Source organism: Musca domestica, unplaced genomic scaffold (genome assembly GCF_030504385.1).
Source record: "Musca domestica strain aabys unplaced genomic scaffold, Musca_domestica.polishedcontigs.V.1.1 19, whole genome shotgun sequence".
NCBI lineage: Eukaryota > Metazoa > Arthropoda > Insecta > Diptera > Muscidae > Musca > Musca domestica.
Window position 1 is genome coordinate 1755930 of NW_026712245.1, and position 14865 is coordinate 1770794.

Consider the following 14865-nt stretch of genomic DNA (forward strand, 5'->3'; position numbering starts at 1 on the left):
AACAACAATAAACAGAGGGAGACGCAGTGGAAGAAGCAACAAATTACAAAACAAAATGCGACAGGAAAATAACAAATAATGGCTACGGAATGCAATGGAGCGGGGTGGAGGGGAGACAAAACATTTTAAAACCCATGACAATTTTAATTTAAGTTGTCAGAATTGGGACAAAAAAAGGGATTTTGGTAATTATGACTTAAGCTGGGTCATTTGTTGGCCAGCATATAGGATAAAGGACACATTTTAAATTGGGTATTTAAGGATAACAACAGACGAAAAATGGAAGGTAATAATCAGAAGAGGGAGGGGTCATCCAGCAGGTTGCAAGAGGTCATCACAGTTAAGGGGAACCCTTTCGCCAAGAAATTTGTCCAACTACCAAAGGGGCAACTCTTTAAAAAATCTTTAAAGAATCTTTAAAAAATCCACGTTTATTGGTCTTGGGTCCTTGAAAAAAAATACTTTAAAAAATTCATATTTTTTCATACCGTAACTTCCCAAGCCAGGACGCTTACGTAGACGCCCTTCATGTCATCTATAAGATTACCTGGCAACAGCTCATCTAAAGAGACATCACCCAGCTTCTCCGTGTGCCGATTCCCTCCAGCTCGTCTATAGAGACTTCTTGAGCCAGGTTGACTGAATGGTGTATTTTATTATAGTCGGGACAGCGTTTTGTCATGGTATAGGTGTGGAGGTATCCCAATTTCTTTTCCGTTTCTAGATCAATTATGTTGCATATCTACAGGGGCATAATCATGCTTACATCCCCTTCAACTTTTACTGCAGACACCTTTGTTATGCCACGGTACTCTGGGCAAAATTGTTTTTTATTTTTATTGACAAACTGCAAGTGGTCTTTGTAAACGAGGCGGAACTCGTCCTTATAGAAGAGCCCGAGGTCGTCTCTACAGACGAGTTGAAACTTCGCTCAGGATGAAGGACTCGTCTTCATAGACGAGCTGCAGCCAGGCTGGCTGAAGGACTCGTCTTCATAGACGAGCTGCAGCCAGGCTGGCTGAAGGACTCGTCTTCATAGACGAGCTGCAGACAGGCTGGCTGAAGGACTCGTCTTCATAGACGAGCTGCAGCCAGGCTGGCTGAAGGACACGTCTGTATAGACGAGCTGCAGCCAGGCTGGCTGAAGGACTCGTCCTTATAGACGAGCTGCAGCCAGCCCGGCTGAAGGACTCGTTCTTATAGACGAGCTGCAGCCAGGCTGGCTGAAGGACTCGTTCTTATAGACGAGCTGCAGCCAGGCTGGCTGAAGGACTCGTTCTTATAGACGAGCTGCAGCCAGGCTGGCTGAAGGACTCGTCCTTATAGACGAGCTGCAGCCAGCCCGGCTGAAGGACTCGTTCTTATAGACGAGCTGCAGCCAGCCCGGCTGAAGGACTCGTTCTTATAGACGAGCTGCAGCCAGGCTGGCTGAAGGACTCGTCCTTATAGACGAGCTGCAGCCAGCCCGGCTGAAGGACTCGTCCTTATAGACGAGCTGCAGCCAGCCCGGCTGAAGGACTCGTCCTTATAGACGAGCTGCAGCCAGCCCGGCTGAAGGACTCGTCCTTATAGACGAGCTGCAGCCAGCCCGGCTGAAGGACTCGTCCTTATAGACGAGCTGCAGCCAGCCCGGCTGAAGGACTCGTCTTTATAGACGAGCTGCAGCCAGGCTGGCTGAAGGACTCGTCTTTATAGACAAGCTGCAGCCAGGCTGGCTGAAGGACTCGTCTTTATATAAAGGACTCGTCTTTACAGACGAGCTGCAGCCAGGCTGGCTAAAGGACTCGTCTTTACAGACGAGCTGCAGCCAGGCTGGCTGAAGGACTCGTCTTTATAGACGAGCTGCAGCCAGGCTGGCTGAAGGACTCTTCTTTATAGACAAGCTGCAGCCAGGCTGGCTGATGGACTCGTCTTTATAGACGAGCTGCAGCCAGGCTGGCTGAAGGACTCGTCTTTATAGACGAGCTGCAGCCTGGCTGGCTGAAGGACTCGTCTTTATAGACGAGCTGCAGCCTGGCTGGCTTTATAGACGAGGCTCCAGGTCATGTTTATAGAGAATAAAGCACTAGGGTGACTCCTGCTTACTTACAAGGACTCCCTGTCGCCATTCTGACTTCAACTCCTCTCTCAAACTGCCCCACTTAGACAGCCTAGGGGCATAGCTATTTTCATAGTCTTTTCCTTGACGTGTCCTTGATGTCATAGTCCTCAATGCTCCATCTTCTTTGTAAATTTTAATATCCTTTTACGACTTCGATTGTTTTATTGGCCTTTTGGCAAAAGAACAACACAACACTGTTGTTTATTGCCTCCCTCATTTTTTACGATGGCTGATTAAAATTCAATTTATTTTCCCAAAAAAACATTCATGTTTATTTTATTCGAAATAAATTGTTTTCTATGATGATTGAACAGACCGCAAATGCCTTTTTTTTTGTCTTCGCTATTTGTCAGATCCTTAAATAATGATGTGTTAAGTTGATTTCCAAAATTGTTTTACATTGTGGGAAATGAATTTTAAATAACACTTTTTAAACAAATCTCAAATTGAGGCTGCCATTAAATCCAGTCAATATCAGTCAGGCTATGGTCTATCAAAATGGATTCATGTCGAGGAAATATTCTTTGATTTAATATTCATTGGGGTTTCCAGCCAAAAAGTTTTCAATGTTTCAATTCGAGAGATGCCATCAATTAACTTTGCTCTGAAGACAAGACAAATCTCAAAGGATTTGCTTCTTTGTGTTTTTGGTGTTCTGGGGGATTGTTGAAAAAATATGTACAACTTTTAACATAAATTTAATATTCATGTTTATTTAACGAAAGCCTCTCTTAAATACCCACAAAGGTTGGCATGCCAGAACTCTGTTTCTCTGGAAAAAAAAACAAGACAAACTGTCATGGCATTGACTGACTGACTGATTGATTGATGAAAAATTCACCGAACGGCTCAACATCATCACCATCGAGAGTTGAGAAAACACACACACACACATATTTGTATAATCCAATTTTGTTTGTCACAATCACTGATATGTGTGTGTGTAGATAATTCAATCAATACTCCCACGTACAGGCACACATACCTACTTACATATTTACATGCAACGAAAACTTGGTTATACTTGAATTAGATTTGGTAATCAAAAGAATTGATTATTTGATATTTTCTAGGTCTGTCTGTTGATGTAAGGACAGATTAATAGGTTGTATTTATATACGAGGGAGTTTCTATAGATGAGCTCGAGAAAATCTCTAAAAACGAATTTAGCTCAGGGAGTCTCCACAGACGAGCTGGAGCTCAGGTAGTATCCATAGACGATTTGGAGTTCAGGGAGTCTCTTCAAAAGAGCTGAAGCTCAGGCAGTCTCTATAGACGAGCTGAAACTCAAGCAGTCTCTACAGACGAGCTAAAGCTCAGGGAGTCTTTATAGACGAGCTGGTGTCCAGGGAATCTTTGAACTGATGGAGCTGATGTCCAGGGAGCCTTTACAGAGGACTTGATGTCAAGGTAGTCTCTATAGAGGTGCTGATGTCCAGGGAGTCTCTATAGATGAGCTGAAGCTCAGGGCCTCTCAATAGACGAGCTAAAGCTCAGGGAGTCTTTATAGACGAGTTGATGTACAGGGAGTCTTTACAGACGAGCTAGGGAAGTCTCAATAGACGAGCAGACGCTCAGGGAGTCTCAATAGACGAGCTGGAGCTCAGGGAGTCTCAATAGACGAGCTGGAGCTCAGGGAGATTCAATAGACGAGCTGGAGTCTCAATAGATATACTGAAGCCCAGAGAGTCTCAATACATGAGCTGACGCGCAGGGAGTCTCAATAGACAAGCTGACGCTCAGGCAGTCTCTATGGACGAGATGGAGCTCAGAGAGTCTCAAGGAGTCTCTATTGACGAGCTGCAGTTCAGGGAATCTCAATAGACGTGCTGGAGCCCAGGGAGTCTCTGCAGCCTGGACGTGCTGCAGCCTGGCTGGCTGAAGGACGTCACCATAGACGAGCTGCAGCCTGGCTGGCTGGAGGACGTCACCATAAACGAGCTGCAGCCTGGCTGGCTGGAGGACGTCACCATAGACGAGCTGCAGCCTGGCTGGCTGGAGGACGTCACCATAGACGAGCTGCAGCCTGGCTGGCTGGAGGACGTCACCATAGACGAGCTGCAGCCTGGCTGGCTGGAGGACGTCACCATAGACGAGCTGCAGCCTGGCTGGCTGGAGGACGTCACCATAGACGAGCTGAAGGCAGGCTGGCTGGAGGACGTCACCATAGACGAGCTGCAACCTGGCTGGCTGGAGGACGTCACCATAGACGAGCTGCAGCCTGGCTGGCTGGAGGACGTCACCATAGACGAGCTGAAGGCTGGCTGGCTGGAGGACGTCACCACAGACGAGCTGCAGCCTGGCTGGCTGGAGGACGTCACCATAGACTAGAAGAAGGAAGGCTAAAGGACGTCACCATAGACTAGAAGAAGAAAGGCTAAAGGACGTCACCATAGACGAGCTGAAGGAAGGAAGGGTAATGGACTCTCTATAGGAGAGCTGAAGAACGTCTCTATCGACGAACTGAAGGATGGCTCGTCTAAGGATTTTAAACGAGCCTATAAAATCCTCAAGACCTCTATGTCTTCCATACTCTATAAAAGACCTCTTGATCTTCAATATTCGATAGAAGACCCCTGGGTCTTTTACACTCCATAGAAGACCTTTAAGCCTTCTACACTCCATAAAAGACTTCTAGGTCTGCTAAGATTTATAAGTTCGGCTCTTAGTCGTCTATGAAGACGGCCTCCTACGGCTCGTCTATAGATACTACGTGCTGCTCTATGCTCCATAGATGACCTCCGGATTTTCTTTACTCCTCTAGGCCTACACCCCATAGACGACCTCTAAGTCATCTGCTATTTTTACACTCCATAGACGGCTCTGGGTCTTCATAGAAAAAATCTAGGTCTTCTAGACTCCATAGAGACCTCTGACTCTGCTAGACTCTTCTATACTCCAGGTCTCCATTCTCCATAAAAGACCACTTGATCTTCAGAGAAGACCTGTAGGTCGTCTGGACTCTGTAGAAGACCTCTAAGTCTTCTATACTACAATGAAGACCCTGGGTCTTCTATACTCCACCACCTACAGCTCGTCTATAGAGAAAACTCCTCCGGCTTGTCTATAATAAAGAACTCCTTATGCTCCGGCTCGTTTGTAGAGCCGACCTATAAAGACGAACTTCGGACATCTCTCCGTCTATAGCGACTTCATATTGCACATGTAAAGAAATTCACTCTCTCCAGCTTGTCAGAATGGACTCCTTCCAGTTGCTCTATAAACATTCTCTCCACCCTTTATATTTTTTGTTATGTTTAATTTTGAAAAACACAAGCCTTATACGACTCCATCACTTCGATTTCCATGAAAATTATCCTACACAAAAACACTTTAAGTTTCCAAACCATATTGACTTTTCCAACCCGACAACAGATGGCAATTTATTATCGCTGCTCGTGTCCATAAAAATGAGACCTTATATTTTGAAAAATTGCGGTAGCAAAAATTGCTTTTTCGGGGAGACTGAGAATTGGGGTGGCAAAAAAAATCTAATCCAATTTCCCAAAAATTTTCTCCACGTATTGGGGTTGGGGCCGATACACGTGTGACAATTATTGACTCCAACAAAAGTCGACAAACAAACACCAGATACCATTTAACTGTTGCTTACAATATATTATTGTTGTTGTTTTGTTGCTGTCGCTTTTATGACTTACCTCCGAACACCAATATTCCCTTTTGACATTACGAAATATGACCAGAGGACGTTTCGATTCATCATGAACGGCTGCCGCAAACAGGGCAAACAAAAAGGTGCGAAATATCACAAAAATCAATGAATACCAAAAGTAGAGAGTGTGGGCGATGGATGGCTTCTTTCTTTTGTTTTTTTTTTTTTTTCGAGATTGTTTGATTTTGGAATAGCCATCCGCCAGCCATGGGTGTTGCCGAAGTCGTTTGGAATTTAGGTTGTGGCAGTTGTCGTTATCGTTGATCACAGTGCGTGGTGGGAAATAAGAGACAAGGGAAAGGAAAAAAAGAAGGGAATAAATAAATTGAAATGTCTAAAAGATTTTTTTTTATTTAAAAACAATGGCAAAATCTCCTCGAAAATGAGAAAGGCCTATAATGTGGGACAACTGAGAAAAAAAAGGGAGATACGATTATATTGGGTGTAAGTACTGGAAAAAATATCCCTAAAATCCAGATATTGTGGTTCCTATGGTCCTTGAAAAATATTATGAAAACAATTTTTGTGGCTGTTATAGTCGAAAGGTCCTTATTAGTCCTTGAAAAAATATTCTTAAAAAAATGCAGCTGATTTGGTCCTTGAAAAAATATTTTAAAAAATTCAAAAAAAATATTTTTTCAAGGGCAAGGAAAATCCAGGAATTGCGGTTCCTATAGTCCTTGAAAAATATTATGAAAACAATTTTTGTGGCTGTTATAGTCCAAAGGTCCTTATTAGTCCTTGAAAAAATATTCTTAAAAAAATGCAGCTGATTTGGTCCTTGAAAAAATATTTAAAAAAAAATAAAAAAAGAAATATTTAAAAAAAAAATATTTTTTTCAAGGACAAGGAAAATCCAGGAATTGCGGTTCCTATGGTCCTTGAAAAATATTATTAAAACAATTTTTGTGGCTGTTATAGTCCAAAGGTCTTTATTAGTCCTTGAAAAAATATTCTTAAAAAAAATGCAGCTGATTTGGTCCTTGAAAAAATATTTAAAAAAAAATAAAAAAAGAAATATTTAAAAAAAAATATTTTTTTCAAGGACAAGGAAAATCCAGGAATTGCGGTTCCTATGGTCCTTGAAAAATATTATTAAAACAATTTTTGTGGCTGTTATAGTCCAAAGGAAAAAATATTCTTAAAAAAATGCAGCTGATTTGGTCCTTGAAAAAATATTTTAAAAAAATATATTTAAAAAAAATATTTTTTCAAGAAGAAGGAAAATCCAGGAATTGCGGTTCCTATGGTCCTTGAAAAATATTATTAAAACAATTTTTGTGGCTGTTGTAGTCTAAAGGTCCTTATTAGTCCTTGAAAATATATTCTTAAAAAAAAATGCAGCTGATTTGGTCCTTGAAAATATATTTAAAAAAATTAAAAAAAAATATTTTATCAAGGACAAGGAAAATCCAGGAATTGCGGTTCCTATGGTCCTTGAAAAATATTATTAAAACAATTTTTGTGGCTGTTATAGTCCAAAGGAAAAAATATTCTTAAAAAAATGCAGCTGATTTGGTCCTTGAAAAAATATTTTAAAAAAATATATTTAAAAAAAATATTTTTTCAAGGAGAAGGAAAATCCAGGAATTGCGGTTCCTATGGTCTTTGAAAATATTATTAAAACAATTTTTGTGGCTGTTGTAGTCTAAAGGTCCCAATTAGTCCTTGAAAATACATTCTTAAAAAAATGCAGCTGATTTGGTCCTTGAAAATATATTTAAAAAAATTTAAAAAAAATATTTTTTCAAGGACAAGGAAAATCCAGGAATTGCGGTTCCTATGGTCCTTGAAAAATATTATTAAAACAATTTTGTGGCTGTTGTAGTCTAAAGGTCCTTATTAGTCCTTGAAAATATATTCTTAAAAAAAATGCAGCTGATTTGGTCCTTGAAAATATATTTAAAAAAATTAAAAAAACATATTTTATCAAGGACAAGGAAAATCCAGGAATTGCGGTTCCTATGGTCCTTGAAAAATATTATTAAAACAATTTTTGTGGCTGTTATAGGCCAAAGGTCCTTATTAGTCCTTGAAAAAATTTTCTTAAAAAAAATCAGCTGATTTGGTCTTTGAAAAAATATTTTAAAAAATTTAAAAAAAATATAAATATTATAATAATGTTATATTATAAACTAATCTAAAGGTCCTTATTAGTCCTTGAAAGTATATTCTTAAAAAAATGCAGCTGATTTGGTCCTTGAAAATATATTTAAAAAAATTAAAAAAACATATTTTATCAAGGACAAGGAAAATCCAGGAATTGCGGTTCCTATGGTCCTTGAAAAATATTATTAAAACAATTTTTGTGGCTGTTATAGTCCAAAGGTCCTTATTAGTCCTTGAAAAAATATTCTCAAAAAAATGCAGCTGATTTGGTCCTTGAAAAAATATTTAAAAAAATTAAAAAAAAAATATTTTTCAAGGAGAAGGAAAATCCAGGAATTGCGGTTCCTATGGTCCTTGAAAAATATTATTAAAACAATTTTTGTGGCTGTTATAGTCCAAAGGTCCTTATTAGTCCTTGAAAAAATGTTCTTAAAAAAATATTTTTTCAAGGACCAAATCAGCCTGCATTTAAGGAATACTTTTTCAAGGACTAATAAGGACCTTTGGACTATAAGAGCAACAAAAATTGTTTAAATAATATTTTTCAAGGACAATTTTTAAACAATATTTGTTTGAGGACTAATAAGGACCATAGATCTGTTGGAGCCACAAAAATTGCTTAAAGAGTATTTTTACAAGGACCACAGGGGCCAAAATTCGTGGATTTAAAAAAAAATCACACCTTTTTCCGATTTGTATTTTTTCATACCCCTAATACCGAAAGAGTTATTTGTGTTTGGGTATGTATGTGTATGTGTTTTTGAACAAAATAAACTTACTGTAAACTTTTTAGAATTTTATTACAAATAAAATATAGATTATTTGTCAGACACAAAAGGGTCGCCACAGCAATGGTGTCATCCACAGCTTCGCACAAATGACAGAGCATCCGATAGGTCTTGCGTCTCTCAATCCAAAATGAACGAGTTGTGGGCTGCCGAATTCGTGGAGAAGACAAAAAAAGGTCAATACAAAATGCTATTAGTTAATAAAACAAACAAAAAAGAAACAAAACAAAAAAAAAAAACGCAACCCAAAAGACATTTGAAATATGTTTTTGTTTAACTCAGGACTCTTTTTTCTTCAAACCTTTTTCGAATATTTCGCCATGTAATCATTTAACTGTCGAAACTTGGCCGTCATGGACACACAGAGACACATCACAAAGACATCGTTGAAACTCCAGGCAAATGTCGACAGGATATTGATGACCTTGCCGCAAATGCCCGCAAAGGTGGTGTATTCAAAGAAATAAAAGAATTGGCTGAAATTCGTAAAGAGAAAGCTATTCAACGGCTGATTCTGGAAGCGGGGACAGCGATTGACATAATAGATAATGGTCAGCATGCTGAGAATATGTTCCGCTATTAAAAAGGAAATAAAAAGATAATTACAAAAAAATGAATATATAAAAATGAGAGAAAAAAAAGAGAGAGAGAGGGGGTGAGAGAGAGAGAGAAGAAAGGTAAGGAGAATTTCTGCATTATATAGGTCTTCTATACCCCATGGAAAACCTCTAGGTCTTCTATAACCCATAGAAGACCTCCATGTCTTCTATAATCCGTAGACGACCTCCAAATCTTCTATAATCCATAGAAAACCTCCAGAGAAGTCTTCCAGGTCTTCATTAATTCAGAGAAGACATCCAGGTCTTCTAGAAACCATAGAAGACCTACAGGTCTTCTAGACACCATAGAAGGCCTACAGGTCTTCTAGACACCATAGAAGGTCTTCTAGACACCATAGAAGACCTACAGGTCTTCTAGACACCATAGAAGACCTACAGGTCTTCTAGACCTCCAAATCTTCTATAATCCATAGAAAACCTCCAGAGAAGTCTTTCAGGTCTTCCATAGACACCATAGAAGACCTCCAGGTCTTCTAGACACCATAGAAGACCTCCAGGTCTTCTAGACACCATAGAAGACCTCCAGGTCTTCCAGACACCATAGAAGACCTCCAGGTCTTCCAGACACCATAGAAGACCTCCAGGTATTCCAGACACCATAGAAGACCTCCAGGTCTTCTAGACACCACAGAAGACCTTCAGGTCTTCTAAACACCATAGAAGACCTCCAGGTCTTCTAGACACAACAGAAGACCTCCAGGTCTTCTAGACACCATAGAAGAACTCCAGGTCTTCTAGACACCATAGAAAACCTCTAGGTTTTGAATACCTCTAGCTTTCAATACTCCATGGAAAACCTAGCGGACTTTTAGACCTTTTAGAAGACTTCTAGGTCTTCTAGACTCCCTAGAAAACCTCTAGGTCTTGTGGACACTCTAGAAGACCCCTAGGTCTTCTGGACTCTCTAGAAGACCTCTAGGTCTTCTGGACTCTCTAGAAGACCTCTAGGTCTTCTGGACTCTCTAGAAGACCTCTATGTCTTCTGGACTCTCTAGAAGACCTGCAGGTCTTCTGGACTCCCTAGAAGACCTGTAGGTATTCTGGACTCCCTAGAAGACCTGTAGATATTCTGGACTCCCTAGAAGACCTGTAAGTCTTCTAGGCTCCACAGAAGACCCCTAGGATCCATATGCTCCACAGAAGACCTCTAGGTCTTCTAGGCTCCACAGAAGACCTCTAGGTCTTCTAGGCTCCACGGAAGACCTTTAGGTCTTCTAGGCTCCATGGAAGACCCATAGGTATTCTAGGCTCCACAGAAGACCCCTAGATCTTCTATGCTCTATAGAAGACCCCTAAGTCTTCTAAAATTTTTAAAATACCTCTAGGTCTGCCATGCTATAGAAGGCCTCTATTCTAAGTCTTCTTAATTCTTGTTCAAACACTCTTTTTCCTCTATCACCCTAGTGCTCCAACCCTTTAAATGTTTTAACCTTCACAGACCCAGAAATATTCACTGACCATAAATATTTTTCTAAAATTAGCAGCATTCAACACGCAACCGGATCGAAAATCCCCTGAAATTGCCATACAAAAACCTTCCATTTCTAAATTTTATTGCAAAATAAATCTCGCAGTAAGACATGAAGTGACCCCACCCACAAATCGGAATGGACATCCTTTTCTCTCTCCCCCACCCACCCCTTAGTTTCTTTTATTGTTGTTAACTTACCCAGGGAACAAGTGACCGCCACCAGCATTACCATCTTTATGCGATGCGATAGCCATGAGCGTTCCCTTTCCGAGGCCTGTGGCGGCAGTGCCCTCTCCACTTGTTGCCATTGTTGCATTAAATCTGGCCATTTACCAGCAATGCGAAAGAAAATGATGGCAATCAAAAATATCGACGTATAAAACATGATACCCTCTGAAAATAGAGACAACAGCAAAGGAGATGAAGGAGGAACAGAGGAACAAAGCAATAATGAAATTTCAACACAGAAATAACAAGAAAAAAAGTTTATCCCTCCAACACCCACCCACTGCGTTGTGGTGGCAAGAAAATGAGCCCAAAAATAAATAAGCCGAAAATAGGATGCTGAGGCAAGAAGAAAAAAAAAACGCGTTCACGATATAAGCCACAGGCAAATGCTCGGCAAACAATGTAACAACAGGATTCCGAAGCAACAACACAGAGCAAATAAATCTTGAGATATTTTCATGGCAATGTGACAATGTTGCAATATTTGCTTAGACTTCAAGATTTCTTTTTTTCGGTTTTCTTTCATTAATGGCGGGATTTTTTGCCATCGGTATGAGTTTGATTTATTTTATGGAAACGCTGGAAACACTGGGAAATAATTCTCGATTCTAGGAAAAAAAAAACATAATCTCAAGGAGTTTTTGTGGGAAAAGAAAACAATTTGTACTTAACATATGCGACAAATTGAAATCGCATATGTCACTTGGGCGCCGCTAATTGGAGATCACTTTCGATAGTGGTGGTGGGGAGGATTCGAAAATTCCCATTTATTTATGAAAATATTTGTAATCCGAACAGGAGAATTAACGATGTAGGGAAATTTTAAGCAATGCTATGACAGATTTTCTCTGAATATTTAAAATGGCCATAACTCCTTAAATATTGACATTTCGGGGTTTTTAGCTATTATTTGCGATCACTTTTTAAAAGAGGAAAAAAAGCATACTTTAAAATGGCCATAACTCCTTAATATTGACATTTCGGGGTTTTTAGCTATTATTTGTGATCACTTTTTAAAAGAGGAAAAATAGCATACTTTAAAATGGCCATAACTCCTTAATATTGACATTTCGGGGTTTTAGCTGTTATTTGTGATCACTTTTTAAAAGAGGAAAAATAGCATACTTTAAAATGGCCATAACTCCTTAAATATTGACATTTCGGGGTTTTTAGCTATTATTTGTGATCACTTTTTAAAAGAGGAAAAATAGCATACTTTAAAATGGCCATAACTCCTTAATATTGACATTTCGGGGTTTTTAGCTATTATTTGTGATCACTTTTTAAAAGAGGAAAAATAGCATACTTTAAAATGGCCATAACTCCTTAAATATTGACATTTCGGGGTTTTTAGCTATTATTTGTGATCACTTTTTAAAACAGGAAAAATAGCATACTTTAAAATGGCCATAACTCCTTAAATATTGACATTTCGGGGTTTTTAGCTGTTATTTGTGATCACTTTTTAAAACAGGAAAAATAGCATACTTTAAAATGGCCATAACTCCTTAAATATTGACATTTCGGGGTTTTTAGCTGTTATTTGTGATCACTTTTTAAAAGAGGAAAAATAGCATACTTTAAAATGGCCGTTAACTCCTTAAATATTGACATTTCGGGGTTTCTAGCTATTATTTGTGATCACTTTTTAAAACAGGAAAAATATCATACTTTAAAATGGCCATAACTCCTTAAATATTGACATTTCGGGGTTTTTAGCTATTATTTGTGATCACTTTTTAAAAGAGGAAAAATAGCATACTTTAAAATGGCCATAACTCCCTAAATATTGACATTTCGGGGTTTTTAGCTGTTATTTGTGATCACTTTTTAAAAGAGGAAAAATAGCATACTTTAAAATGGCCATAACTCCTTAAATATTGACATTTCGGGGTTTTTAGCTGTTATTGTGATCACTTTTTAAAAGAGGAAAAATAGCATACTTTAAAATGGCCATAACTCCTTTATATTGACATTTCGGGGTTTTTAGTTGTTATTTGTGATCACTTTTTAAAAGAGGAAAAATAGCATACTTTAAAATGGCCATAACTCCTTAAATATTGACATTTCGGGGTTTTTAGCTATTATTTGTGATCACTTTTTTAGATAGGAAAAATAGCATACTTTAAAATGGCCATAACTCCTTAAATATTGACATTTCGGGGTTTTTAGCTATTATTTGTGATCACTTTTTAAAAGAGGAAAAATAGCATACTTTAAAATGGCCATAACTCCTTAATATTGACATTTCGGGGTTTTTAGTTGTTATTTGTGATCACTTTTTAAAAGAGGAAAAATAGCATACTTTAAAATGGCCATAACTCCTTAAATATTGACATTTCGGGGTTTTTAGCTATTATTTGTGATCACTTTTTAAAACAGGAAAAATAGCATACTTTAAAATGGCCATAACTCCTTAAATATTGACATTTCGGGGTTTTTAGCTATTATTTGTGATCACTTTTTAAAAGAGGAAAAATAGCATACTTTAAAATGGCCATAACTCCCTAAATATTGACATTTCGGGGTTTTAGCTGTTATTTGTGATCACTTTTTAAAAGAGGAAAAATAGCATACTTTAAAATGGCCATAACTCCTAAATATTGACATTTCGGGGTTTTTAGCTATTATTTGTGATCACTTTTTAAAACAGGAAAAATAGCATACTTTAAAATGGCCATAACTCCTTAAATATTGACATTTCGGGGTTTTTAGCTGTTATTTGTGATCACTTTTTAAACAGGAAAAATAGCATACTTTAAAATGGCCATAACTCCTTAAATATTGACATTTCGGGGTTTTTAGCTGTTATTTGTGATCACTTTTTAAAAGAGGAAAAATAGCATACTTTAAAATGGCCATAACTCCCTAAATATTGACATTTCGGGGTTTTTAGCTGTTATTTGTGATCACTTTTTAAAAGAGGAAAAATAGCATACTTTAAAATGGCCATAACTCCTTAAATATTGACATTTCGGGGTTTTTAGCTATTATTTGTGATCACTTTTAAAAGAGGAAAAATAGCATACTTTAAAATGGCCATAACTCCTTAAATATTGACATTTCGGGGTTTTTAGCTATTATTTGTGATCACTTTTTAAAAGAGGAAAAATAGCATACTTTAAAATGGCCATAACTCCTTAAATATTGACATTTCGGGGTTTTTAGCTGTTATTTGTGATCACTTTTTAAAAGAGGAAAAATAGCATACTTTAAAATGGCCATAACTCCCTAAATATTGACATTTCGGGGTTTTTAGCTGTTATTTGTGATCACTTTTTAAAAGAGGAAAAATAGCATACTTTAAAATGGCCATAACTCCTTAAATATTGACATTTCGGGGTTTTTAGCTATTATTTGTGATCACTTTTTAAAAGAGGAAAAATAGCATACTTTAAAATGGCCATAACTCCTTAAATATTGACATTTCGGGGTTTTTAGCTATTATTTGTGATCACTTTTTAAAAGAGGAAAAATAGCATACTTTAAAATGGCCATAACTCCTTAAATATTGACATTTCGGGGTTTCTAGCTATTATTTGTGATCACTTTTTAAACAGGAAAAATAGCATACTTTAAAATGGCCATAACTCCTTAAATATTGACATTTCGGGGTTTTTAGCTATTATTTGTGATCACTTTTTAAAACAGGAAAAATAGCATACTTTAAAATGGCCATAACTCCTTAAATATTGACATTTCGGGGTTTTTAGCTGTTATTTGTGATCACTTTTTAAAACAGGAAAAATAGCATACTTTAAAATGGCCATAACTCCTTAAATATTGACATTTCGGGGTTTTTAGCTGTTATTTGTGATCACTTTTTAAAAGAGGAAAAATAGCATACTTTAAATGGCCATAACTCCCTAAATATT

At 37.8% G+C, this 14865-nt stretch overlaps 1 protein-coding gene across 1 annotated transcript in view; it reads right to left on the reverse strand.

Moving 5' to 3' along the window:
- Positions 1 to 5434: 5434 nt before the first annotated feature.
- The window catches only part of LOC101901730 (gustatory receptor for sugar taste 64e), a 64383-nt gene continuing 54952 nt past the window's right edge, over positions 5435 to 14865 (reverse strand). Inside the window, exons 3-7 of the mRNA XM_059121377.1 lie at positions 10961 to 11155; positions 8973 to 9247; positions 8663 to 8817; positions 5761 to 5923; positions 5435 to 5566 (exon numbers count right to left, since the gene is read on the reverse strand). Of these exons, the coding sequence (XP_058977360.1) occupies positions 5435 to 5566; positions 5761 to 5923; positions 8663 to 8817; positions 8973 to 9247; positions 10961 to 11155 (920 nt within the window). The remainder of the gene's footprint in view (positions 5567 to 5760; positions 5924 to 8662; positions 8818 to 8972; positions 9248 to 10960; positions 11156 to 14865) is intronic.